The sequence below is a fragment of the Oryctolagus cuniculus genome, chromosome 11 (genome assembly GCF_051225735.1).
Source record: "Oryctolagus cuniculus isolate XC-2025 breed Fujian yellow rabbit chromosome 11, ASM5122573v1, whole genome shotgun sequence".
In the NCBI taxonomy this organism is placed as follows: domain Eukaryota; kingdom Metazoa; phylum Chordata; class Mammalia; order Lagomorpha; family Leporidae; genus Oryctolagus; species Oryctolagus cuniculus.
This window is the reverse complement of record NC_142877.1, coordinates 106316509-106344125: the sequence shown is the minus strand read 5'-3', so window position 1 is coordinate 106344125 and position 27617 is coordinate 106316509. Positions and strand designations below refer to the sequence as shown.

At 41.3% G+C, this 27617-nt stretch overlaps 1 protein-coding gene across 6 annotated transcripts in view; it reads left to right on the top strand.

Moving 5' to 3' along the window:
• C11H12orf42 (chromosome 11 C12orf42 homolog) overlaps positions 1–27617 on the top strand; it is a 195051-nt gene that overhangs the window by 57504 nt on the left and 109930 nt on the right. For 3 of the 6 annotated variants that reach the window (XM_089307575.1, XM_070052780.2, XM_089307574.1), the window contains exon 3: positions 4986–5054. The exons of 2 other annotated variants lie outside the window; for them this stretch is intronic. In XM_089307575.1, coding sequence (XP_089163701.1) covers positions 4986–5054 — 69 coding nt within the window. Of the gene's footprint in view, positions 1–4985; positions 5055–6389; positions 6462–27617 lie in introns of all 6 variants that reach the window. One more of the 6 variants, XM_089307573.1, reaches the window with a different exon arrangement.

Here is a 27617-nt window from a genome sequence, read left to right as displayed (position 1 = left end):
TTAGGGCCTTGTGCTAAATGACCATGGCCCAGCACAGCCTTCAAGACAAAATCAACAGTGACAAAGACCTGCTACAGCGATACAGTGGTCGTCCGAAGGGCCTGACTGCGCATTGAGTATTTACTCTTCACACAGCTAATAGGTGGTTCAAGTATGCAGACTCGTGTGTGTGCACGCATGTGTGTGCATGCCTGTGCGTGTGAACAGAACAAAAACTTGAGCCCTCCAGCATATACCACCTGTTTTCACATCATTGCTGTGACAAAAGGTTTTTTCTTCCTTTAATTAGCTGAGCTGTCCTATTTTTTTGGTAACTTGCCTCTTCTCTAACATATGGGCTGTAACCGCGTTTCTTTTCATTAGACTCGAGCCTTGTTTGTCATTTATACCATACTTTTGCTTTTCTCTTTCATTTGGAAAGAAAGAGAGGTTTTTCTATTATTTTAGAGCAAAGCACCTCTGGTTTATGTGGCGACTCTTGTGGCTTTCTAAATGCACTTGATTTAGCTTTCAATGTGTAATTACTGCCAAACAAGTTAATTGCTTTATAAGTGTCCAAAATTCCCTGGTTTAATTTTGCTTTCATTTACCAACCTTCATTATACATCCACTGTTCAACATAAACACAAATGATTGTTAATGAATGCCTAATGCCATATTCATTAGAAAATCAGGTTAATGATTGGCAACGAATATCCCAGCTATTTCGTTCTTTCAAGCCTTTTTTTTTTTTTTTTTGGTTTGTTAATTACAATAGCTTTTTTGTTTACAAAAAAAAACTCTACCTGCATTCTAGCCTTGCTTAAAAGTTCAAGGTAATGCTTATTTACGAAATCATGTAACCACAATCCCTGGTTCTTCTTTCCCCCTGTAGATATCTCCAAAGTCATCAGATTGAATATACGCAGTTTGTGTATCAGCTATGCCTCAACAAAACCATATAAAAATTTGAAAAATAAAAAAAAATCCCCGTGCATGTGATTTCCTCAGGCCCCTGGCCACCGTCAAGCCATGCTGGCTTGAGAGCAGAAATCGTGGGACTGCTGTGTTACAGATGTTCCAGTGGTGCTGGGACTGATGCTACAGTGGTGCTATTCACAACCTGCACAGCTCTCAGGCTCTCTACTGCAGGAAGACATGTGTCAGAGCAGTGTAATTTGGGACAGCATCCAGTACTTGGGGCTGACCACCTGGGCAAAGGTTCCCTGCACAGAAGACATCAGATGTGTGAAAGTGTATGCTTGGCGTGAGTGGCACGGAGTCCCCGAGGTGAAGACCTGAGGAGCACATTAGAGGGATGGGCCTGATTCTATACCTGGTGATTCTTTTCAAAGTGATGTTCCTTCCCCTGCCTGCAGCCATGGGATTGCTTTCCCAATCAATGGAGAATTTGGGACCACATCACTGAAGAGAGGATTATGGGATGGAACACAGAGTCCAGACCCAGACTGAAAACTGAGTGTTGGCTCTTATCACTACCTGGTTGTGTTGAGTAGTTACCACCTGCATCAAATGCAAATGTTAGGATTTAGGGTTCCTTCCAGGACTCCTTTCAGGATCTCAGGAGAGTTTTTTACATTCTTTTAAGTTTGGTGCTTATCAGGTGCCCAGCGCAGACTTGGGTCAGGGATACTATGTAAAAGACACATTTGTGGGGCCTGTGCTGTGGGGTAGTAGGCTAAGCTTCTGCCTGCAGCACTGGCATCCCATATGGGCACTGATTTGAGTTCCAGCGGCTCCTCTTCCAACCCACCTCTCTGCTTGGGTCACTGCATCCACATGGGAGAACCAGAAGAAGATCCTGGATCCTGGCTTCGGATTGGCACAGCTCCGGCCATTGCAGTCATTTGGGAAAGTGAACCATCACATGGAAAATCTTTCTCTCTGTCTCTCCCTCTCTCTGTCTGTAACCCTACCTCTCAAATGCCCTTAAGGCACTCAGATCTGGCTGAAGAGCCCATGAGAGTATTTTAGGCATGGAAAGCCAAGACACTCTGGAAAAACAAACAAACAAACAAACAAAAAAGCCTACCTAAATGAAAGATCTCTGCGAGTGAGATCCCAGTGGAAAGAACGGGCCATCAAAGAAGGAGGTACCTTTCTCTGAAGGGAGGAGAGAACCTCCACTTTGACTGTGACCTTGTCTAAATATGATCAGAGTTGGCGAACTCAAAAGGCTTCCATAGCCTTGGAAACTCATGACTAGAGCCTAGGGAGATTATTGATGCCATAAACAAGAGTGTCAATTTGTTAAGTCAACAACAGGAGTCACTGTGTACTTACTCCTCATGTGGGATCTCTGTCCTTAATATGTTGTACATTGTGAATTAATGCTATAACTAGTACTCAAACAGTATTTTACACTTTATGTTCTGTGTGGGTGCAGACTGATGAAATCTTTACTTAATATATACTAAATTGATCTTCTGTATATAAAGATAATTGAAAATGAATCTTAATGTGAATGGAATGCGAGAGGGAGCAGGAGATGGGAGGGTTGCGGGTGGGAGGGAAGTTATGGGTGGGGGAAAGCCATTGTAATCCATAAACTGTACTTTGGAAAATTATATTTACTATAAAAGTTTTTTAAAAAAAGGCACATTTCCTTGATTTCATGGCAGGATAAATCTGTGTGGCCCACACGTCCCCACCAAACCTGCAGTTATAGTATATGTACTACTCAATTACAGTGCACTGAGATCTCTTTACCTTCCCCAGTTATTTCCGCCAGCTTCTAGTACTTTTTATTTTTATTTTTTTTGACAGGCAGAGTGGACAGTGAGAGAGACAGAGAGAAAGGTCTTCCTTTGCCGTTGGTTCACCCTCCAATGGCTGCCGTGGCCGGCGCACTTTGGCCAGCTCACCGGGCTGATCCGAGGGCAGGAGCCAGGTGCTTCTCCTGGTCTCCCATGTGGTGCAGGGCCCAAGTACTTGGGCCATCCTCCACTGCACTCTCGGGCTACAGCAGAGAGCTGGCCTGTAAGAGGGGCAACTGGGACAGAATCCGGCGCCCCGACCGGGACTAGAACCTGGTGTGCGGGCGCCGCAGGCGGAGGATTAGCCTAGTGAACTGCGGCGCTGGCAATACTTTTAACTTTCTTCTGTTTCCTGGGGCCACCTTCTGCTTCTCTTGTCACCCTCCTTGAGTTTTTGGTACTCAATGTCAGAGAAGCCATTGTGTCTTCTTCCCTTTAGGTCTCTACTTGGGAGCCTAGTGTCCATCCAAATCTACATAATCTGTACTCCTTGGCTCTACATACACGGGTCTCTCCCTCCTAACACTCAGTGTTGTTGAAATCTTGCCTTTAGTTATGTGATTCTTTGGCTCTTTGAGGAAAGGGTAGTGATGAACGTGCCATTGCTTATCCAGTACTTGCTTATGTCCTGTCCTTAGCCTTCGTGACCTCAGTCTTCCCAGCTCATACAAGGCATTATGTGGAAAATATAGGACAACAACAGTTATGAACCTGGGGATTGTGACTAATTAAATATGCGGTAGCTAAAATTAAATTTAAAAATGAAAAAAACAAAAACCAAAAAGAAAGGAATGCCCGAGTATAGCAGTTTTGCTGGAAATGCAGTGTTTTGTCAAACTATGCTTTGAATCTTTGTTGGGTACATGATTAGGACTTATATACTACTGTAGTGTTGATGATCTGTGACTGTCTTGAAGTTTGTTGGCTACTGGTGAAGTTGACATCTTTTCATTTGCTTGTTGTTTATGGCTTTTGTCTGTGTTCCTGCTAACTATGGTCTTTTGTCTTCTTGTTTGCTGAATTCTTTCTTTAGTGTAGCATTAGGCTACACTATGATGTAAACTGGAAATATTTATCTCAAAAATAAAAAAAAAAATAAAAAGAACCTAGAGAGGTTCCAGTGACAACACTAATGTGGAATCCTATGTGTTGTATCTGTATAAAAAAGGAAGCAGTTAATACCACCCAATGTAGATTTTAGTGATGGCATGATCTTTCCTTCTTTGGTATACCGCAATTTACTTGAACAATCATGCTTAACATTATAAATTATTTCTCTACAGTAACTTTAATCTTTTACATAATAGGCAGCAAATAAATATTTTCATTAGCCTAAACAAAGTTATTAAAAACCAGAAGTGTGAAAACAAATACTGATGTTATCTTTTTCAGGCTTGATATTTTAAGCAAAATGGAACAGTTTTCCACCCTTGTGAGACCCCAGGGTACTCTCCCTGCTTCCTTTGAATACACCCATCAAATGCATTATGTCTTTGTTTCAGTCAGGTTCTTCTATGATGATCCTCATAGACTAATGAGTGACTTTGAACAGGCAGCACTCTTTTCTGATTTATATTCATGGATCTGTGAGTAATATGAACATGTTTGATTCCATGTCATCCTAATTTATCAGAATAATCTCAAAATACTTTGTCTCTCTCTGTAACATGTGACACAGTAGAAATTTTGTGTTCATTTTTGTGATTTCTTTTTTGTTGCTTTCTCTTTAAAATATATTTTTAAAATTTTAGATTAACATGTAATACTTTTACATTTTATGAAATATTATTCAGTCATAGGAAGAATCCTGACATTTGAAGCAAAATGGACAGAACTGGAGATCATTATGTTTAGTGAAATAAAGCCAAACATGGAGAGATAAATACTGCATGTTCTCTCTCACATGAGGAAGTTCACAAATAGAGTTGGTCTGAACTTCAGTTGAGATTACTAGAAGCTGGAAGAGTGGGGGAGGGGGTGGTTGAGTGGTGTGTATTTGAATGTTTTTTTGGTTCCTGCCTGTGGTTTCCGCTGGACTCTTGAGAGTAGGAATTGTGTTTTGGGCTCCAGATTGTTCCCTTAGCACCTACAACAGTGCTCTGGACAGTACCAGCTACTTGGTAAGCAAATAGCTGTTGTTTGAGTTGATTAGCATCTGTGCCTAAAAATCATCTCAGAAATGGAAATATTCCTGAGGTGACACCAAATGGTTTGTTTCGAATCTTTCAGAAATCCTCTTGCTATATTCCCATCGTGAGCAGTGCAAAGCTCTGGGAGAGAAGCCAAGTGCATGTAAACGTGAGTAAGCAGAGTGGTGGTGTGCAGGGCTGCTGCTGTGCCACAGACCTTTGGGGTTCAAGGGCTTAATACATGGCATTTGTTCCTTTTTATTGTCTGGCTTTATAATGGGTAAAGGGTGTGTTTTTATTATTTATTTTAAAATAAGAAGGATGGTAAAAGACATTTCCTGTAGAACACTGAGTCTCTGTTTGAGAATTACCCTGCCTCTTCAATTCTTTACATACAGATATGTACACTAAGAAAAAAAATCTATATCATAATCTGATATCAAGATGAGAAATCACAATGCATCGGGTATCTTTGCCATGCCTGTTTGTGGCCCGACACCTAGAAAGTCGAAGAACAGTTTCATTTTACCATTGTCTGAGTCCATCGAGAAGAAAGCTGACTTGAATTGTGTTCTTCCCCATCCCACCTTCTCCTCACTGGTTGCTAGTGATCTCTTGCTGGGAGCCAAAGTGAATGTTTATCCCTACCGTGTGCAAATGCATCTCTGTAAATGACGATGACATGCACATGGTGATGGTCGCCATGGCTGGCCAGCGCAGTTGTCATGGAGCTCTGGTAACTTCCCAGGTTTAGTCTCATCATAGCTTTGTTTACAAAAGCTGAGTTGGGGGAAAAGAGAATCTTTCAGCTAACACTGAAATTTACATCTAAGGGCTCTAATTACTTTCATTTCCTTCCTACTTACCATGAAGGGAACTGCAGTGCCCTGCAAACAGGACCACACAGCCCCGTAACACGGATGAAATAAAAAAGTCCCAAGCCCATCATAGGGAAGGGGCGATTCTAAGTTAGGGAGTTTTATCTTATAGAGTCTTTCTTTTCCAAAATTTGTGAGCAGGATTGTCCCAAATTAATACTTGTAGAATAGGAGCATATGGTGACTGGAAATAGAATTCATGAGTAGAAATCAAGAGATCTGGGAAATCACATGTTAAGATTAAAGAAAAAGGCCAGCTGGCAGAAAGATAGAAAACATGACCTGGTTTTCTAACTGTTCTTACTCCACTAAACCAGAGGAGTATATCTATATAGGGCATCTGTGATTTGCTGTTTCATGAGTAATTTTTCCATTTAGACTTTAAGTAATTGAGTGTTTAAGAATCTGCAGTTAAGGGATTCCATGACTCCCAGCTTGGACTGTGTTGGGGAGGAAGAGACTGTACCAACGTCCCCTTCATGGGGCTATTCCACCGTTAGTGCATCAAGGCCCTTGGAAAGCAAAGCTTCCTGGAAGGGAGGCTCAGTTCCTTCCCTCTGCATGGAGCCATGCAGGTTCCAAGCTGATCTTTACTTGTGCTGATACAGCTATATGATGTCTTTCAGGTTCCCAGCAGGTCTCCCCTAGCAGCTGAAGTGAGGACAGAGGAGTGAGAGCAGCTCTGTGCGAGGTCGCAGGTGTGGCAGCAGCTGTGTTCTCTTTCAAAATTTTTGTCTGCTTCTTTCCTTCCTTCCTTCCTTCCTGTAGATTTATTTATTTATTTTTTTGACAGGCAGAGTTACAGAGGGGGGAAGAGATAGATGATAGATAGATAGATAGATAGATAGATAAATAGATAAATAGAAAGAATGAATGAATGAATGTGAATACAAATCTTCCATCTGTTGGTTCACTCCCAAAATGGCCACCACGGCCTGGAAGCCAGGAGCCAGGAATTCCACCTGGGTCTCCCATAAGAGTTTCCGGGGCCCAAGCATTCAGGACATCTTTCCTTGCTCTCCCAAGTGCATTAACAGGGAGCTAGGTTGCAGGTGGAACAGCCAGGACTTGAAACTTTGCAGGCGGAGGCCTCGCCCACTGTGCCACAATGGTGGTCCTTTTCGCCCCGCCTGTCCCCTTTCTTCTCCCTCTTCTTCTCTGTGTTGATGTGGTTTTGGAGGACTTATAAAAGTAAGGCAAAAATTTTTAAGATGTATATCTTTAAAAGATGTTAATATTTTTTAATTATTTATAGCATATACTGTATGTTGACTACTATACATTTTATTACGTGTTATATATTATACATTGTATATTAATGTTTTGCATTTTACATTGTATAACACATATCTTATATAGCAAATATCCTACATTAGAGATTATAATATATTTTATATCAAATAACCTAAATCATGGATGTGTGACTGTGTGTATATTCCAGTATTATACCATATATATTGTACTTGTTGACCACTTAAAAATGGTCAGTGAGAGGACTGACTGTTCTAAAAGCAACAGCAAAGAAGTCTAACGCATAGGGAAGAATACAAATAATGGAGAATTAGCAAAGAAACACCTAGGATAGTTCCAGGTGGTGAAATCCAAGTGAAGTCCGGTTGGCAGAGCATTCTTGGGGGCGGACTTTTAAGCACAAGCCCATCAGCTTGAGACAGACAGGCAGAGTGGACAGTGAGAGAGAGAGACAGAGAGAAAGGTCTTCCTTTTTGCCGTTGGTTCACCCTCCAATGGCCGCCGCGGCTGGCGCGCTGCGGCCGGCGCACCGCGCTGATCCGATGGCAGGAGCCAGGAGCCAGGTGCTTCTCCTGGTCTCCCATGGGGTGCAGGGCCCAAGCACCTGGGCCATCCTCCACTGCACTCCCTGGCCACAGCAGAGAGCTGGCCTGGAAGAGGGGCAACCGGGACAGAATCCGGCGCCCCAACCGGGACTAGAACCTGTTGTGCCGGCGCCGCTAGGCAGAGGATTAGCCTAGTGAGCCGCGGCGCCGGCACGGGCCTATTATGTTTATGAGCAGAAAGAATGTCCATGCAGTTGAGTCGAGAGTGAAGGGAGGTATGGAGGAGTGGACAGGGGCCAATGAGCTTGTCTTTTCTTCTGTTTGCAATTCAGAAGCTCTATGAGATTTTGTTTTATAGCAGGAAATGAAATAATCCGATCCACTCCTTCAAGAAGTTCACTGGCTGCTGTATGCAGGATGAATTTTTGGGAGGCCAGGAGTCCCATTGGGAGGTGACTCAAATATTCCAGTGAGAGGAATGGGGGCTGGGACTAGCTCAGGATCTGACAACATGTGGTTAGATTTTAGAGATGTTTTAGAGATAGAGCTGATATGACATTATAGCAGATTGGATGTGGGATGTGGAGAAGAGGATAACCAAGAAGGAATTCTAGATTTCCAGCCTGAAGAAACAAGAATGAGGGCTGGGGCTTTTAAGAAGAGATTTCTGGTAGAGATCATCTGTGGTTGTGTTTGGAGGGTGTTGTTTAGATGCCTAGTATTTAACATTACCTTAGTTAGAACTTTGTCTTGCAGTCAGACCTAAGTACAAGGAAAACCGGAAAACATGGTTAATTACCTGGTTGCATTGCCACCGCAGACTCAGGGTTCTTTTACAAAGGATGTAATGAGAATGGATGTCAGGGTAGGAGAGTAGCATTATGTACCAAAGGACTCCATAATAAAGATATGACCCAAAATATGGCTGCTAAAAATTACTTCTAAATGACTCATGGATTAAGGAAGAAATAATGATGGAAAAGGCAAAACATTCAGAATTGAATACTAATAAAGTGGGATGTAGCTGAAGTTGTCCATAGAGGTGAATTTATATCCTAAATTTTATTGCAGAGAAAAAAAAAGGTTGAAAATTAAAGGACTGTGCATTCAACTTGAGGCCTATTTAAACAGCAGGATAAACTCAAAGCGAGCAAAAGAAGGAAGTAATCAAGGGGAGAAGAAATCACCAAACTGGAACATAAAAATACAACTTGAGATAATCAACAAAATCAAAAGCTTGTTATGAGAAGGACTGAATAAAAGAGAGAAATCTAGGAAGACAGATCATGAATGAAAAAAAAAATCATGAATGAAAGGGGAAACATAAGTACCGAAGTGGTGGTAGAGTGGAGACAAAATCAAGAGTCAGTTCTATGCATAACTCACACTTGCTTTAATAGGAAGAGGAGACTGTTTTCTTGCAAAGAATTCTTCTGTTACCAGATATGTGTTTTTTTTCCACATTAGCCAATTCTTTGACACCAGATGGTATCCTACAATTCAGTTTAATTTGGCCACTAACCAACAGTGCAGATCCCACAAGTTAAAGGCTCAGGCCCACAAAACTGCCCCTACTTCAGATGCCAGTTGCAAGTTCCAGGATGTCATCTATGTTTCTGACCAATGACTGTCGGTTGGGGTTCCCATGACCCTGTCCTTGGGTTTGGTAATTTGCTAAGACAGCGCATGTAACTCAGTAAATGCTTTCTTATATTTAATTGTTTATTATATAATAAAGAGCTTGATAAAAGATGCAAATGAACAGCATATGAAGAGATACAGAGGGCAAAGTATAGGGGAAGAAACATGGAGCTTCCATGTTTCTTTGGGTTTATTGCCCTTCTTGCATCTCTGTGTTCAGAAGATTGGAAACTCTCCAAAAACCATAAATTAGGGATTTGTTGGATTCATCACATAGACATGACTGAGTATTAACTCCTGGGGGGTAGGGGGTGGCATTGGAAGTTCTGAACTTCTAATCATGGCTTGGTCTGTCTAGGGACCAGCACCCACCCAGAAGCTTACTAAGAGCTGCTTCATTACAACAAACTACATTAGTATCACCAGAAATTCGAAGGTGTTAGGAGCTCTGTGTCAGTAATTTGGAACAGAGACCAAAATATATTTTTTATTATATCACAGTATCACATACCTCAATAAATTAAAGACATTATTGACTCAGTATTCAGAAATTTCGACTGTATCAAAAACAGAATGCCAAAAGGTTTGTGTAATGGTATTTTATGAAAACTTCAAATATTAGATAATCCTTATATTGAGAAAGAAAAAAATACATATTATTTTTTAAAGTCAGAAAAGTGTTGAAAATAGAATGGATTTGGGGCTGATGTTGTGGCATACTGAGTGAAGCTGCTGTCTGCAAAGCTGGCATCCCTTATGGGCTCTGATTTTGTATCCCAGCTGCTTCACTTCCCATCCAGCTCCCTGCTAATGGCCTGGGAAAGCAGTGGAAGATGGCCCAAGTGCTTGGGTCCCTGCTACCCAATGGGAGACCTGGAAGAAGCTCCTGGCTCCTGGCTTCATCCTGGCTTAGCCTCTGGCTGTTGTGGCTATCTGGAGAATGAACCACTGGGTGGAAGATCTCTCTCTGTCTCTCTCTCTCCCCAAAGTTCTGAGTTTCAAACTAATAAATATTTTAAAAAGAAAAGCAAAATGGATTAATCTAATTTCTGAAAAATATTCAGTGAAGTACTAGTGAAATCAAATTTAGCACTGTGTATAATAATTACACTGTAACCAAGTAGGATTAATTCTGGGGATGTAAGAACAGTTTGACATAAAGAATCAGTTCATGTAACGTACATTAACAGATAAAGGAAGTAATATAAAATAAAGCTTTCAATGGAGACTAACCTCAATATTAATTCATAGGAAGAAAAAGAAAATCTTTAGGAAAGCTGGTAACAGATGGAAACTTCCTTAATCTGATCAAACATCTATAAAAAGTCTACAGAAAAAAATGTGGAACTTAATAATAATGATCTTTTAGAATATTTCTATTAAAGTAAGGAAAAACAATAATGTCCACCACCACTTACATTCAGCAATGTCCTGGGGATTCAAAGCAATGGTATATAAGGAAAAAGAGATACAAGGCTTAGCAAATATGCTGACCTATGGTCTTCTTGGTTTTTTGTTGTTGTTGTTGTTATTGACCTCTTTATTTAGTGGAGTATTAAGTCCTTGACTGTAATATAAATTAAAAATGTTATCTTAAAAGCTGAATAAGAAAGAAAGAAAGGAAGGCAGGAAGGAAGGAAGAGAGAGGGAGGGAGGTAGGGAATATCAATATATTCTTAGAATTGTATCTATGAATTACACTGAATATTCTCTTTATTAATATCACAACACAAAAAGTATCAGATGGTAAAGAAGAAAGATAATATTTGAAAAAATATTGACTTGGAAAATAAAAGAGACAATGTTGATTATATACATTGAGAACCTAAACTTATCTTCAGATTATTAAAACATAAATTATTAAAACCAAAAGTATAATTTGCTTTGGAATAAATCTAACAAAATATGTAAAAGACATATATGGAGAAAGGTAGAAAGCATTATTTAAGGATTTAACAGAAGGTCTGAATGAATGAAGAGATGCTATACTAATAAGTGAGAAGACCGTTGTTGCATTTTTAAAGTGAAGAAGCTGATTCTACAAGTTACGTGAAGATCAAGGACTAAGAAGAGATAAGACAAATAGGAAGAACACATTATGGAAACTTATCCTAACAGATTTTAAGATTTTTAATAAAGATATAGCAATAAGATAATATACTGTTGCCTCAAGGATGGGCCAATGGGACAGAATAGATTACATAAATCTGCTATATGTAGGAGATGGCATTGGGTACCAATGGAAAATTATGTCTTCTTCACATTACATAGAAAAGTAAATTTTAGGCAAGTTTCAGACCTAGGTGTGAAAACTTTTAGGAAAAATACAAAATATTTTTCTAACCTTGAGGGTCAGGAAGGATTTCTCAAATAAAGGATATAAGCCATAAAATTTTAAGGCATATAGATAAATTTTACTACATTAAAATAAAATAAAAAAGTTCTCCAACATTTATTAATAAAAGTGATAAGTTACAAGTAAACAATAAATATTTAGAAATAAAATACTAGTAAGGGATTGGCATCTAGAGTTTACAGAAAATTCCTGCCAGTTATTAAGGGAAAGATACATAATGGGGCAGAAAAATCAGCACAGGATATGAATTAGAGATTCACAAAGAAGAAACCTGATTATTGACTAAATGTAGAACTAGATGGTTGCTCACTAGTATGTAGGGAAATGCAGATAAAAAGCGTAATGAAGTATCATTTCATATCCATCAGTTGACATTAAGTAAAAAGTCTGATGGTGATAGATGTTTACAAAATGAAGTAAAATGGGAAGTCTCACATGTACTGCTGCCCTGGCACTTGAGAGTATAGTTTTGTGACTCAACACAGCTGTAGAATGCCAACACCATGGGTCAACAACTTCCGCAAGTTACACACTGTGTACTCAGTAAACACCTATAGGACTGTTCACTAATGGGAGAGTAAAGAGACGTACATGTCCATTAACAGGAGAGTGGATCAATACATAGTGACATAGTTATACAATGGACTGCAGCTAATTTAAAGGAATGAGTTGAAGCTACACACATCCAGGATAAATCTCAGTAACATTATCATGAATGGAAAAATCAAGTTTAGAGTTAACTATATGTTTAGTAGGATAGATGTCATTTAGGGGATAAATTTATATACCTTTGTGTTTCCTTTCCAGTTTCAGTCATTAGAGATAGACACAAACCAAACAGATGGTGGTAAAAATATATTCCAGGTCAAGGCTAGATTGAAGGATTTAGTAATGGTTCCAAAAATATAAACAGATCATATCATTCTTCTGCTCGCAAACCTCCAGCAGGCTTTGGTTTCACACACAATCACGTCTAAATCTTTGTCGTGGTTCCAAAGGACAACATTATCTGGATCCCACTACCCTCTTTGCCTCATACTTGTCCCTTTCTCTTTAGCCTTTGACTCTGCTCAGTCCTCCAAGCATACTTCCCCTCCTCCTGGAAGCCACCTTGCTCCCTACTTCTTCCAGGTCTTAGACCAGCTTGCCTCACAACCAGTGCAGCCTGGTCTGGGGACACATCTAGGTTTGACCTCTTCTAAGTAACCTGTTTGGAATCACTTCCCCTGGTTACTAGCTGGGCACTAATCTGTGCCCAAGGATTTAAAATGATGGTATCCAACTTTTAATTGCAACTCTAGCAATAAAAAAAAAATTGAGTGCCCATATCCAATCTACTTTCATTTATCTATATATCTATACTTCAAGAAGTTCATGGACAATGAACATTCTAAAAAAACTATGCATGAATTTCAAAATTTTATGCAAAAATAAACTTACCCCCCCTTTTTTAACTTTTATTTAATGAAAATAAATTTCCAAAGTACAGCTTATGGATTACAATGGCTTCCCCCCCCATAACTTCCTTCCCACCCGCAACCCTCCCCTTTCCCACTCCCTCTCCCCTTCCATTCACTTCAAGATTCATTTTCGATTCTCTTTATATACAGAAGATCAGTTTAGCATACATTAAGTAAAGATTTTAACAGTTTGCTCCCACACAGAACATAAAGTGAAAAATACTGTTTGAGTACTAGTTATAGCATTAAATCTCAATGTACAGCACACTAAGGACAGAGATCCTACATGAGGAGTAAGTGCACAGTGACTCCTGTTGTGGACTTAACAAATTGACACTCTTGTTTATGGCATCAGTAATCACCCTAGGCTCTTGTCATGAGTTGCTAAGCGAGCTGCCAAGGCTATGGAAGCCCCCTGAGTTCACCGACTCTGATCATATTTAGACAAGGCCATGGTCAAAGTGGAAGTTCTCTCCTCCCTTCAGAGAAAGGTAAACTTACCCTTTAACTTCATTTTTAACAAAAAAAAATTTTTTTGACAGGCAGAGTTAGACAGTGAGAGAAAGAGAGAGAGAGAGAGAGAGAGAGAGAGAGAGAGAGACAGAGAGACAGAGAGACAGAAAGCCTTCCTTTTCCGTTGGTTCACCCCCAAAATGGCTGCTACGGCCAGGGCACTGCACCGATCCACAGCCAGGAGTCTGGCGCTTCTTCCTGGTCTCCCATGTGGGTGCAGGGCCCAAGCACTTGGGCCATCCTCCACTGCACTCCTGGACAACAGCAGAGAGCAGGATTGGAAGAGGAGCAACCAGGATAGAATCCAGCACCCCGACTGGGACTAGAACCCGGGGTGCTGGTGCCGCAGGTGGAGGATTAGCCTATTGAGCCATGGCGCTGGCCAATTTTTAACAAACTTTAAAAAATACCCCTGTACATGTATTATTCAATTCATTGGAAGTTATAAACTATATTATAATGTAATTATAAGTATATATCCTGTTGAATTTAAAAATAAATTCACACTGTGGTGTGGTGGATAAAGCCACTGCCTGAAATGCCGACATCTCATATGGGTGTGTCGGCATCTTATATGGGTGCTGGTTCAAGACCCGGCTGCTCCACTTCTGATCCAGCTCTCTGCTGTGGCCTGAGAAGGCAGTGGAAGATGGCCCAAGTGCCTGGACCCCTGCACCCATGTGGAGAGGGAGACCTGGAAGAAGCTCCTGGCTCCTGACTTTGGGTCAGCCTAGCTCCAGCCCTTGTGGTCATTTGGGGAGTGAACCAGTGGATGGAAGATCTCTCTCTCTCTCTCTCTCTCTCTCTCTCTCTGTCTCTTTCTCTCTCTCTCTGCCACTGCCTCTGTGTAACTCTGCCTTTCAAATAAATAAATAAATAAATAAATCTTTGAAAAAATTGTTTGGTCCTTCCTTGGGGCCTGGACATGAGAAAAGGACTCTTACCTGAACCTCCCAATGGGATATCCACTGACACTACCTACCCCATAGTGCTTGCTTTCCCTCTGTCCTGCTGGAGTTTTTCCTGATAGGGTTATTGAGAAAAAAATGGTAGTGTTTGTGGATGAAATATATTGCTTTCTGGAAAGTGTATTTTTAAGCAGTTCCACATGTCAAATACATAGCCAAATCAGATTGTATGTTGAATGTATTTTAAAATTACATGCCATTCAAGGTTTGTGTGAATGAGCTGTGGTTTAGCATGGGGAACACATAGGAGAGTTGGTCACAAATAAGTTAGTAACCCTAGAATGCATATTTTGTTTTTCACAAGTGTTAAAATGGGCATTTAAAAAATGTGAACCAGGAGGCACCCATACCCTGGGTGCTTTGAGGACTTTAACAAGTAAGGTAGACATAGGTCAGGTCAAGCAACTTATGGCCTAGAAAGGATCATCATTTTCCTGGCAGGTGTAAGTGAGTCAGATTTGGAAAGGAAGGCATTTTAAGGTCTTTTATAAGAGAGTAATTTGAGAAATGGTGTGTCCTCATCTCAGCATGACATGCTACCCAGCTTGCTCTCAAATCTCCTCTGTGATTTCATCAGGGAATTAATGCCTGCTGTGGCCGAGGTGGTCTGGGGACACCGTATTGAGATGTAAGGCCTCTGAAAATATGCTTGCCTTTCCTAATATCCAAAATGAACATCTTAAGAAAAATCACTTTGGCAAAACTACAACTAACGCCCTGATGTTGGCTGGTAAGTCAGTGTCTTAAGACATGATTCAAAAGACGTTATCTGCATACCCACAGGAGGTCCCACTGAAGAGCTCTGTGATCGCCAGTGATTTTTAAAAAAGATTTATTTATTTATTTGAAAGGCAGTGTTACTGAGTGAGAGGGAGAGGCATAGAGGGAGAGCTCTTCCATCCTCTGGTTCACTCCCCAAATGGCCTCAAAGGCTGGAGCTGGGCTGATGCAAAATGAGGAGCCAAGAGCTTCTTGTGGGTCTCCCACATGGGTGCAGGGTCCCAAGTACTTGGGCCATCTTCCTTTGCTGCTTCTCATGTGCGTTAACAGGGAGCTGGATCGAAAATGGAGCAACTGGGACTTGAATCAGCACCCATATGGGATGCTGATGCCACAGATGGCAGCTTTATCCACTATATCAAAACACTGGCCCCCAGTAATTTTTTTCTACCCAGAATAATGGAGAATAGGACTGAAGAGTGTTGCCTTTCAGAGGAGAAAACAGGCATAGAGTTGTGACAGACATTATAGCTTTCTTAAAAAGCGGAATTTTTTTTCCTGTGTGTGTTTTTGTCAATATTGGATTAATAAATGTTAAGTTTTTATTCATTCCACAAATTGTATTAAGTACAACATATACTAATCATTGCTTTAGGCAAATTAATTTATTAAACTGGATTCGTATTTGCAAATGGTAGATGCTTACTTGTTGATTTATCTGAAAAGGGATTGAGCAAAGAAAAATTGGGTAGCTCACTGGGTCATTGGGAGGAACAGGGAACAAGACCAAAGACGGGCTTCCAGCAATGGTGCCTCAAATAACTGCACAACTGATCTGACAGTTGCTAATGCCTGCTGCCATGTACCACTCAGAATGGATGTCATAGCTTGAACTGCAGCCAATTCTGTGGCAAGGACTCGAGTTGGTAGTTTCTGCTATCTTACTGCTAATAGAAAGGCAAAGAGAGCTTCTTATACACTCCTTATGTGTTACTAGTTTACGAATCTGGCTGCTGATGCCAGTGCCTGGGTGTTGATTTTAAGATTAACTGTTTCAAGATTAACTGAATTGAAGCTAATAAACAAATCCAGAAAAGGATACAAAAGCAACAGATAAAAATTGGTTGTATTTCTATACATTAGTAATAAACATCTGAAAAGGAAATTAAGAAAGCAATTCCACTTAAAACAGCGATCCAACATGGGAAGTGGGACACACAGCAGACTCATAGAAAGACAAATGCCCTAAGCGGCACTCTGGCCTCAGAATCAGCCCTTAAGGCATTTGGATCTGGCTAAAAAGCCCATGGGAACATTTCAGGCATGGAAAGCCAAGACACTGTGGCAAAAAAGGACCTAAATGAAAGATCTTTGTGAGTGAGATCCTGGTAGAGGGAGGGGGACATCAAAGAAGGGAGGAGAGAACATCTCTAAAGGGAGGAGAGAACCTCCACCTTGATTATGGCCTTGTCTAAATAATGTTGGAATTTGTGAACTCGGGAGGCTTCAATGGCCTTGGCAGCTCATGACAGGAGCTTTGGGTGATCACTGATGTCATGTATAAGAGTGTCAATTGTTAAACTGACAACAGGAGTCACTGTGCACTTGCTCCCCATGTAGGATCTCTGTCCTTAATGTGTTGTACTATGAGAATTAATGGCAAAACTAGTCTTCAAACAGTACTTTATACTTTGTCTGTGTGGGTGCAAACTGTTGAAAGCTTTACTTAGTATAGAGTTGATCTTCTGTATATAAAGGTAATTAAAGGTGAATCTTGATGAATGGGATGGGAGAGGGAATGGAGGTGGGATGATCTGGGGGTGGGAAGGCGGGTATCAGGGGAAGAACTGCTATAATCCAAAAGTTGTACTTATGAAATTTATATATATTAAATAAAAGCTTTCTATAAAAAATAGCATCAAGAAGAGTAAGATACTTAAAGATAAACAACCAAGGAAGTGGAACATTTGTGTACCCAAAACTGGAAAACACCACTGAAAGAAATTAAAGAAGTCCTAAATGCATGGGAAGACATCCCCTGTTCACGTATTGGAAGACTTAACATTGTTAATGTGATCTTAGTATTCAAAGTGATCTACAAAATGTAATCCCTATCAAAATTTCAAGAGTGTTTTTTTGCAGAAATAGGAAACTTACATGAAAATTCCTAGGAAGTTTCAAGGGGTTCCTAAAGAGTCAAAACAATCTTGAAAAATATAAAATTTAGAGAATTTAGATGCTGCCACTGCCCTCCCGCTATGCCAAAGGTTCACTGGTGTCGCTCCCCCTCTTCGTGGAGGAACGACACAGGACCCTGCGCTGTTCTTTCGTCTGCTCGGCCTTCCCCGGGTTTGCTGCTGGTTCTTCCCGGGTTGGCTACTATCCCTTCCACCTCCGTGGAAGGGCAGTTCCCCCTGGCCGCTTTCCCCACTTCCGCAGGGGAGCGGCACACCGCCGGCCGGCTCTCTGGGGGGCTGCACGGGTTCCCTTAGATGTTCCCCATAGATGTTCCTGGTGCATGCCGTCTCTCTCCTCCTTTATAGTCCTCCTCCGCCAATCCCAACTCGGCTGCCCACACGCCGAGTACGCTGCTCTCCAATCAGGAGCAAGTCCTACAGTTTATTAGTTGAACTGGAGGCAGCTGTGCGGAAGCTGTTTACTTCTCTCCCAGCGCCATATTGTGGGAGAGCAGATGCATAGAATAAGTCTTAATTCGAGTAACTTAGTCTAGTCCGGATTGCTCCCCATACACTGGGACCAGTTCCATCAGCTGCTGATGCAGGAGGGACTGAAATAAAGCCAGAAAGGCCAGGCAGGAAGAGACACTGCAGAGGACAGGGGGAACCCAGCAGATGGCACTCAGAGTTGTCACCACTTTCCTGGTGTCAAGGAAAAACGTTTCCTTCTGCAAAGCTCCACTGTGGCAGGGAGGAGTAGGAAGCACGATTGAGAATGGAGGATACTCTGAAAATGACTTTGAACTTTGAATGATGGGGTTAATTGGCTAAGTGACTCTCTAAGGAGCCAATTTTAAACTTTGAAGTTTGCCCTGAAGTGTTAAGATAAAAGTGTTTATTATAAGTTGAGTTTGGTTAGGAAAATAAAATTTCGGGGCTGGAGATGTTGCACAGCAGGTTAAGCTGCTGCTTGGGATACTGGCTTCTCATAATTGAGTGCTGGTTTGAGTCCTGGCTGCTCCACTTCTGATCCAGCTTCTTGCTAGTGTGCCTGGTAAGGCAGTGATGATGGTCCAAGTGTTTGGGCCCCTGCCGCCCATGCAAGTGATTAGGATGGAGTTCCTGGCTCCTCACTTTAGCCTATTTGAGTCCTGGCTGTTGCAGCCATCTCGGGGAATGAAGTTGGGAAATGAAGATTGCTCTGTGTCTCCTCCTCTTTGTCTGTAATTCTGACTTTCACATAAATAAGTAATAAATCTAAAAAAGAAAAGTTAAATGTGTTTAAAAAAGAAAGAAAAACAGAGAGGTCAGGGAGGAATTTGATTCTAGCACTTGGAGAAGCTGGAAAGCCGAACTGTCTTGTTTTGTCTGTTCATTTATTTGATGACTTTTTTTGTTCACTTGTTACATGCTGTGCATTGTTCTAGGTACTGGAAACAGATGGCGAGCAACTAGAATGCCATGTTTCAAGTCACCAAACTTGTATTCCAGTGATGGTGACAGGGCCACTGCTAGGTTGCTTAGCACTTTTGTCTCTCATGGGAAAATGGTGCCCACTCTGCGAAGAAGGGGTCTTTTTCTTGAGGTCAGTACAACCCCACATTCTGGTCTGAGGCTTGAGGCAAGGCCCTTCTTCCTCTTGGCAGGGATTGACCTGTATAAGCACATGCAGAGGACCTGGGGTAGATAGACAACACACAAAATGAAGAGAGAGAATGTGTGGCAATTGGATGGCATTAACAGGCCCAAGAGGGATAAGTGTGTATGTGTGTGTTTGTGTGTGCGTGTATAGGATGGTCACTTTATTTTACACAGAGGGGACTTGGGAGGCTAACAATATTGTACAAGGAGGTGAAGGAGATAAAAGATCAAGCCTTGGAGATATTGGGAGAAAGAATATTCCAGGGAGAGGGAACATTGATTGCAAAGAGCCCGAGACAGTAACGTGCCTGGGATGTTGAAAGAACAGCAAGGGGACTGGGGCAGAGTGAATGGAGATGTTGCAGGGAGAACAGATACGAGTGGCAATGAAGACATCTTTATTTGGTCAGAATAGTCCAGGCTTAGAATGATTCTTAGTTTTCTTAATTTTCACAAGCAAAAACATCCTCAGCTGGACCAAGCAGTTATGTAGGTCCCAGATCCAGTCTAGCCTATTGGGAAGTGAGGATCGTGCTTTGAATGGGATGTAGAGCCATGGGAGGGCTTCAAAGGGCAGGATATAACTTTGGTTTAAGAGACCGCTGGGGTTGACTTACTGGAGGCAGCAGAAGAGCTGCAGATTGTGGCTGCCCCTGAGGAAACCAGGGTTCTGGTGCCTGGGCAGCTCTCTCAGGTGTGCCACCTGGAGCCTCATCAACACTTTGGGCTGCGTATGGGTGTTCCACCCTCTTCAAACCAAGGCCAGAAAGGCAATGCAGTTTCAGTCTGCTCTGTCTTGGAAGCAGTCCCGTGCTGCAGGAGTGGTGGTTGTATTTTGGATCATGCTCACCCCCTGTACTATAAATTCATTTACAGTAATCTCTATAAATGATTTCAGGGAGACTGTGAGTGGCAGACAACTTGGAGAACCTAACCAGGCTCCAGTAGCCTCCTTTACCTGTATGGATGTGACTTTGGTCAGATGAGTTTCAGGGTTTAGAGAGCTGGAAGAAGAGAGATGAACCATATGTATAAGCTGGAGATAACCTGGGGTCAGGCAAGATAGACATCCAAGGGCTCTTGACTGTATTCCAGTTTACCTAAAAATGTGATGCCAGAGTCACTGGCACTTGCTCCCAGATGCTGACAAGGGCACTTCAAAAAGTTAATGGGGCCGGCGCCGCAGCTCAATAGGCTAATCCTCCGCCTGCGGCACTGGCACACTGGGTTCCAGTCCCAGTTGGGGTGCTGGATTCTGTCCCAGTTGCCCCTCTTCCAGGCCAGCTCTCTGCTGTGGCCAGGGAGTGCAGTGGAGGATGGCCCAAGTGCTTGGGCCCTGCACCCCGTAGGAGAGAGAAGCACCTGGCTGCTGGCTTCGGATCAGCATGGTGCACTGGCTGCGGCGGCCATTGGAGGGTGAACCAACGGCAAAGGAAGACCTTTCTCTCTGTCTCTCTCTCTTACTGTCCACTCTGCCTGTCAAAAAAATAAATAAAAAATAAAAAAAATTAAAAAAAAGTTCATGGAAAATGGAAGTAACGGAAATTTATTTTGGTGCAAAAACGTCTTGAAATCCACAAATAGTTTTTCCATAAAATGCATTTTCTATGAACTTTTTTGAAACCATATGTGTGGATTAAAAAATGATTTTACACCAAAAATAAACTTATCTTTTACTTCCATTTCCCAAAAACTCTTTGATGTGCCCTCATGTTACCTGAGTGGATGGCAAACTGAACAGTTGGTTGAGGACAGTGATTGTGTAGATAGATCCTGGGGCCAGACTGCCTGAGTTCAAATCTCAGCTTTGTTGCTTACTGCCTTGGGACTTTGTAAGATATGTCTCACGCTGTAGGCCTCAGCTTCTGCATCTGCCAGATGGGTTAACAACAGCCTCGTAAGGTTGCTGTAGGAGTCAGACAAGTTAGAGGTAAGTTGCCTAGCCCCATGCTTGCATGCCCATTAGCTGTTCCTCTCATTTCTTTGACCAGTGTGCTTTATATTTGTGCCTCTTTTTGGCGGAACAGATCCTTTTGATCACAGTGATTGGCATGCTGGAATCTTTCTGGTTTGGGAAGTAGGTGAATTATTTCCTCTGAGATTCTCTCTAAATCCATCAGCAAATGTCAGTTTTAAGCAAAGTGTGTGGGTGGCCTCCAAGACAGATTAGGCTTTATCTCAGGTTTTCATCTTCATTTCCAGCGTGGAAAAAAGTCTAAACTTGGTCAAATTTCAAAGTAAAACCTTTATTTTTTGAGATTTAAATCTGATTAAGCAAGTGAAATTTAGAACTGTGGTAAACAAAAATTGATCATTCTCAGAAAAATCAGCAAGAATTCTATAATAAAGAAGACATTGTTAGGGTTTACTATAATTATTTAAAAACTTTATTGAGTAGTATATGGATGTATTTATGTATCTTGTTTTATCTGAGTAGTTTTCATAGGCTACTAATGGGTTACTTAAAATACAAGAACGGGTACATCTCGAGGAAGAATATATTTGGATTCATTACTCATCATAAGTATAATTATTGTTTAACAATATTGTGAAGGGCTGGTGATGAGATGCAGGTGTTTAAACATGCAGTGCCAATAGATTTGACACGGTATTCAGTTCTAGCCATATACATTTTTAAAGGCTTCTATTCACCACGGGGGACAATAAGGCCCCACACAATAGTAAGTGTGTTTGCTAAAAACATGAAGTGACTGGTTAATTTTTACTCTTTAGATTTTAAAGTGGGATATTTTTTCAGTGATAAGTGTGCATTAACTTTCTAGTCTATACATTACATTTTTAAGTGAAAAATAAAACCTGGCTATATTGAAAAGTCTACCTAACTGGGGGTTTGAAACCATCTGTGGGTCTTGGAAGACGCTGCATGCAGTTAGTTCAATTTCAGGCTGAGCAAGTAAACGGCAAAGTGATGGACTGAGGTTTTTCAGGTATTTTTACCTGGAATTCTTGGTACTTAGGAAGGTTGTAGCCCAAGCCTCTAACCTCTCAGAGGCTACAGAAGACCCCGATTTGCTCAGCGATACATGGTTACTGGGCCAGACTCTCTACATCTGGACATAAGTCTCCTCGTTGTTGTGTCTGGACGCTTCCCAGTGTGCTCAGGTGCCTCTTGTCAAATGTGAGCCTCTCATTGTGTGAATTTGCAATTACTGAATCTGATCACTAGTCATCTTTGACTTCTAGTTGTGTGCTAGACTCTGTGCCAGGTCTGGAGGCAGATGAGAGCCACAGATCATGGAGATGAAGAAGGAGGGGCCGCTGAGCCAAGTTGGCACACTTCTCTCTCTCAAACTCCTCCATCAGCTTTCCCCTTTGAGGCTGATGGCCAGAAGGTAGCGATTTGCAGAATAAAACAGGACGGCCTTTTTCTAAATAAAATGAGAGGGCTTCCTGGAGGAGGATCAATGCTCCAAATATGGAAGTTGGTGCCTTGGAATGAGGCCCTCTCAGGCTGACATTTGGAAGAGCCTTGACCGGCCCACCCACACACCTGCAGAGAAGCCAGTGAGCTCACCTGCCTGACCCTCTCTCTCAAGCCTTCTTTACCAAAAGTCCTGAGTTCTTTTTTGTGAAGATTTATTTATTTATTTACTTATTTATTTATTTGAAAGAGTTACACAGAGAGAGGAGAGACAGAGAGAGAGGTCTTCCATCTTGGTTCACTCCCGAATCGGCTGCAATGGCCAGGGCTGGGCTGATCTGAAGCCAGGAGCCAGGAGCTTCTTCTGATTCTCCCACGTGCATGCAGGGGCCCAAGAACTTGGGCCATCTTCTATTGCTTTCCTAGGCCGTAGCAAAAAGCTGGATTGGAAGTGGAGTAGCTGGGACTCGAACTGGCACTCATATGAGATGCCGATGCTGCAGGCAGTGGCCTTACCAGCTACACCACAGTGCCGGTCCCCTGAGTTCTTTAATATGAGAAACAAATGCATACAAAGAAAGAAGAAACCCATCAAATAAGCTTTTATTCAAAATATCATAGACTTCCAGAATTCAAATAAAACCAATTACATAAAACAGAAGGATTGGGAGGATCCGATAGAGAAAATGCCGAGGGAGGACATTGACATAATTCAGAAACCGGAAGAAAGTTTTCGCTCTAAAAAGGCATCTAATGAGTATCCTCTGGAGATTCTAAGAAAACCAACAAACTAAGAACAGCTGTATCCTTTTAAAATAAGTAATCAGCAAACAGAAAGAGTTCATAGACCCAGATATGTAATTGCTGGAAAGAAAAATATGATAGGAGATTGCAAGAAAAGTTGTGGAAAATATCTTGGAGTGTAAAGCAAAAAGACAAAAATAAGTAAAAGGCAAAAGAAAAGTTAAGTCTTGGGGGATCAATCAAGTAATCAAAGCAACCCATGAGATAAGAGAACAGAGTGAATCTGGCTGGAAATGCTGGTGTCTCCTTCAGGGTGCACCTGTGAGTGTGCAAGCAGGAGTGTGTAAGAATAACTGTGTCTGACAGCTCATCTTTGTCTCTGGCTTCCACCCCTGGATTCTGTCAGTATTTCATCTACTTTTCTGTCCCATGCAGAACCATGAGATCGGTTTTAAAGAACTGTTTTTTTCCATATTAGCTTTTATTTATTTATTTAAAAAATTATAATTGTGGCAAGAAATACACAACATAAAATTTATTATCTTAACCATTTTAAGTGTACACTTCAATATTAAGCATGTTTGCATTGTTACGTGCTAACAACTTGCAAAACGGAAACTCTAAACCCATCAAACAACAATTCTCCGTTTTTTCCTCTCTCTCCTCCATTGTTTTATTTTCTATTTCTATGAATTTGGCTACTTTAATATCTTATGTAAATGCGACCAGTGGATGGGCATTTGACATAGTGTTTAAGATGCTTGAGATGCTTGTATTCCAGGCTGGAGTGCTTGGGTTCAAGTTCCAACTCTCTTTCTGATTCCAGCTTCCTACCAGTGTTCACTCTGGGAGGCAGCAGCAAGTGGCTCATGTACTTGGAGCCCTGCCATCCATGGGGGAGACTTGAATTCAGTTTCCAGCTCCTGGGCATTTGGGGAAGTGAACCAACAGATGGGAGCTCTCTCTCTCTCTCTCTCTCTCTCTCTCTCTCTTTGTCTATCTCTCGGTCTGCCTGCCTCTCAAAAAATTTTAAATGGAATCATACAATTTTCGTCTTTTAGTGACTGACTTATTTCACTTAGCATTATGTCCTCAAGGTTCAGCCATTTTGAATATGTAATGGGATTTCCTTCCCTTTTAAGACTAAATAATATTCCATTGTGTGTGTGTATTGTATTTTATTTACTCATCTGTCAATGGAAATTTGTGTTATTTCCACATGCTCATTATTGTGAATGATGGTGTTGGGAAATGGTTTCTGAATATCTCTTTGAGACCCTGATTTCAATTCTTTTAAAAGTTGGATTTATGGATCATTTAGTAATTCTGTTTTTTTTTCAGTTTTAAAATAATAACTTAAGAAACCATCATACTATTTTTTGTAACAGTTACACCACTTTATAATACCAACTGCCTCAGATGTTTTTATGTCCACATGTTCTCTCCGACCATAGTTATTTTTAGTATTTTTAGTTTTGTTTTATTTTGGTTTTGACTGTAGCCATTATAATGGATGTGAAGTGATACCTTACTAGTGTTTTTATTTCCATTTTGGTAATGATTAGTGACATGTTTTTATATGCTTTTTGGCCATTTGTATGTCACCTTTGGGAAAAAGTCTATTATAAAGTCCTTTGACCATTCTTCTAAGAGTTTTATAATTTTTGTTCTTTCTTATATTTAGTTCTTTGATATATTTTGAGCTGATGCTTGTATATGGTATGAGAGACCAGCATCATTATTTTACACATGGGCATCCATTTTTCACATCATCATTTGTTGAAGAGAGTGACCTTTTTTCACTTGGGAGATCTTGGGACCCTTATTGAAGATCATTTGAATGTATGTGCAAGTTTATTTTCTAGGGTAACTGTTCTGTTCCATTGGTTTATATGTCTGCCTTTATGCCAGTTTCACAGTATGGTAAATATTGTGATTTTTGTAATACATTTTGAAATCAGGAAATATGAAAATTTCAAGTTTGTTCTTTTTTAAGCTTTTTTTTTTTTTTTTTTTTTTTTGACAGGCAGAGTGGACAGTGAGAGAGAGAGAGACAGAGAGAAAGGTCTTCCTTTTTGCCGTTGGTTCACCCTCCAATGGCCGCCGCGGCCGGCGCGCTGCGGCCGGCGCACCGCGCCGATCCGATGGCAGGAGCCAGGAGCCAGGTGCTTTTCCTGGTCTCCCATGGGGTGCAGGGCCCAAGCACCTGGGCCATCCTCCACTGCACTCCCTGGCCACAGCAGAGGGCTGGCCTGGAAGAGGGGCAACCGGGACAGAATCCGGAGCCCCGACCGGGACTAGAACCCGGTGTGCCGGCGCCGCTAGGCGGAGGATTAGCCTAGTGAGCCGCGGCGCCGGCCTAAGCTTTTTTTTTTGACTATTCCAGGACTCTTGTAGGTCTTATATTAATGTTATGATGGATTTTTAATTTTTGAAAGACATTAGTTAGGATTTTGATAGGGGTTATATTGAATCTATTGGTTGTTTTGAGTAATATTGATATCGTAACAAATAATAAGTCTTCTAGTTCATGAACACAGGCTGTCTTTTTATTTTTTTAAAATTAAAAAAAAATTTTTTTACAGGCAGAGTGGACAGTGAGAGAGACAGACAGAGAGAAAGGTCTTCCTTTTGCCATTGGTTCACCCTCCAATGGCCGCCATGGCCGGCGTGTTGCGGCCGCGCACCACGCTGAACCAAAGCCAGCAGCCAGGTGCTTCTCCTGGTCTCCCATTATGTGCAGGGCCCAAGCACTTGGGCCATCCTCCACTGCACTCCCTGGCCACAGCAGAGAGCTGGTCTGGAAGAGGGGCAACCGGGACAGAATCTGGTGCCCTGACTGGGACTAGAACCCCCGTGTGCCGGCGCCGCAGGCGGAGGATTAGCCTATTGAGCCGTGGTGCCGGAAACACAGGCTGTCTTAATAGTTTTTTGTGTCTTCTTTAATTTCCTTCAGCAGTGTTTTGTAGATTTTAGTGTATAATTCATTCATCTGCTTAGGTAGGTTCATTCTTAAGTATTCTTTTTGATGTTGTTGTAAATGGAATTGTTTCTTAATATTTTTCAGATCGTTCATTGTTAGTATATAGAAATTTGTCTAAGGAGCTGTACAGATAAGCACACATTCCCACACACTTACCCCTAATGGTGAAGCTAAAAACTTGTCATGGGACTCCAAATCCCATTTAGTTGGGTGGCACTAATCCTATCTTAGGTGATAAAGTGATCATATTAAGTATGGAGTTGATCATATAGATTGGATCATAAGTCGAAGGGATCACATAAATAAGACCAAATGCCTGGCAATAACAATAGATAGAATTACAAAGGAGAGAAAGTTCCAACATGAGAAGCAGTCCACACAGCAGACTCAGAATGACAAATGCCCTAAACAGCACTCTGACCTCAGAATCAGCCCCTAAGTCATTCGGATCTGACTGAAAATATCATGAGAGCATTTCAGGCATGGAAAGCCAAGACATAGTGGCAAAAAAGGTACTATGTGAAAGATCTCTGTGAAAGAGACCCCAGTGGAAAGAAGGGGCCATCAAATAAGGATGTACTTTTCTCTGAAGGGAGGAGAGAACTTCCACTTTGCATATGGCCCTGTCTAAAAACCGATGGAGTTTGTGGACTCAAAAGACTTCCATAGCCTAGGAAGCTCATGTCAAGAGCCTCGGGTGATCACTGACGTCATAAATAAGAGTGTCCCAGTTGTTAAATCAACAACAGGATTCACATGTTGGACCTCTCTCCTTATTGAGGTGTACTATGAGAATTAATGGTAAAACTTGTCTACAAACTGTACTTCATACTTTGTGTGTCTATGTGAGTAAAAACAGTTGAAATTTCTACTTGGTATATAGTTAGTCTTCTGCATATAAAGTCAATTAAAAATGAATCTTAATGGAAAATGGAATGGGAGCGGGAGTAGGAGGTGCGATGGGAGTGGGGGTGGGAGGGCGGGAATGGGGGGAAGAACTGCTATATCCCTAAAAGCTGTACATATGAAATTTGTATTCATTAAATAAAAACTTCAAAAAAAGAGAAATGCATCTGAGTTTTGCATGTTGACTTTGTATTCTACGAGTTTGTTGAATTATTAGTTATGGCAGGTTTCTTTTGTGGAATCCTTTGGATTTTCAGTTTTATAATAGACCCTGTCATCTCTAAACAGATAATTTTGCTTCTCCTTTCAATTTGCATGTCTTTTACTTCTTTTCCTTGCTTAAATGCTCTGGATAGGGCTTGCAATAATATGTTGAATAGGTGTGGTAAGAGTGGGCATCCTTGTCTTGTTAAACTTTGAGGAAAAGCTTTCGAGCAGTCACAGTTGAAATGATGTTAGCTGTAGACTTTTCATATATGGCCTTTATTATGTTGAGGTCACTTCCTTCATTCTTAGTTTGCTTAGTGTATTTATCATGAAAACCATTGAATTTTGTGGAATGCTTTC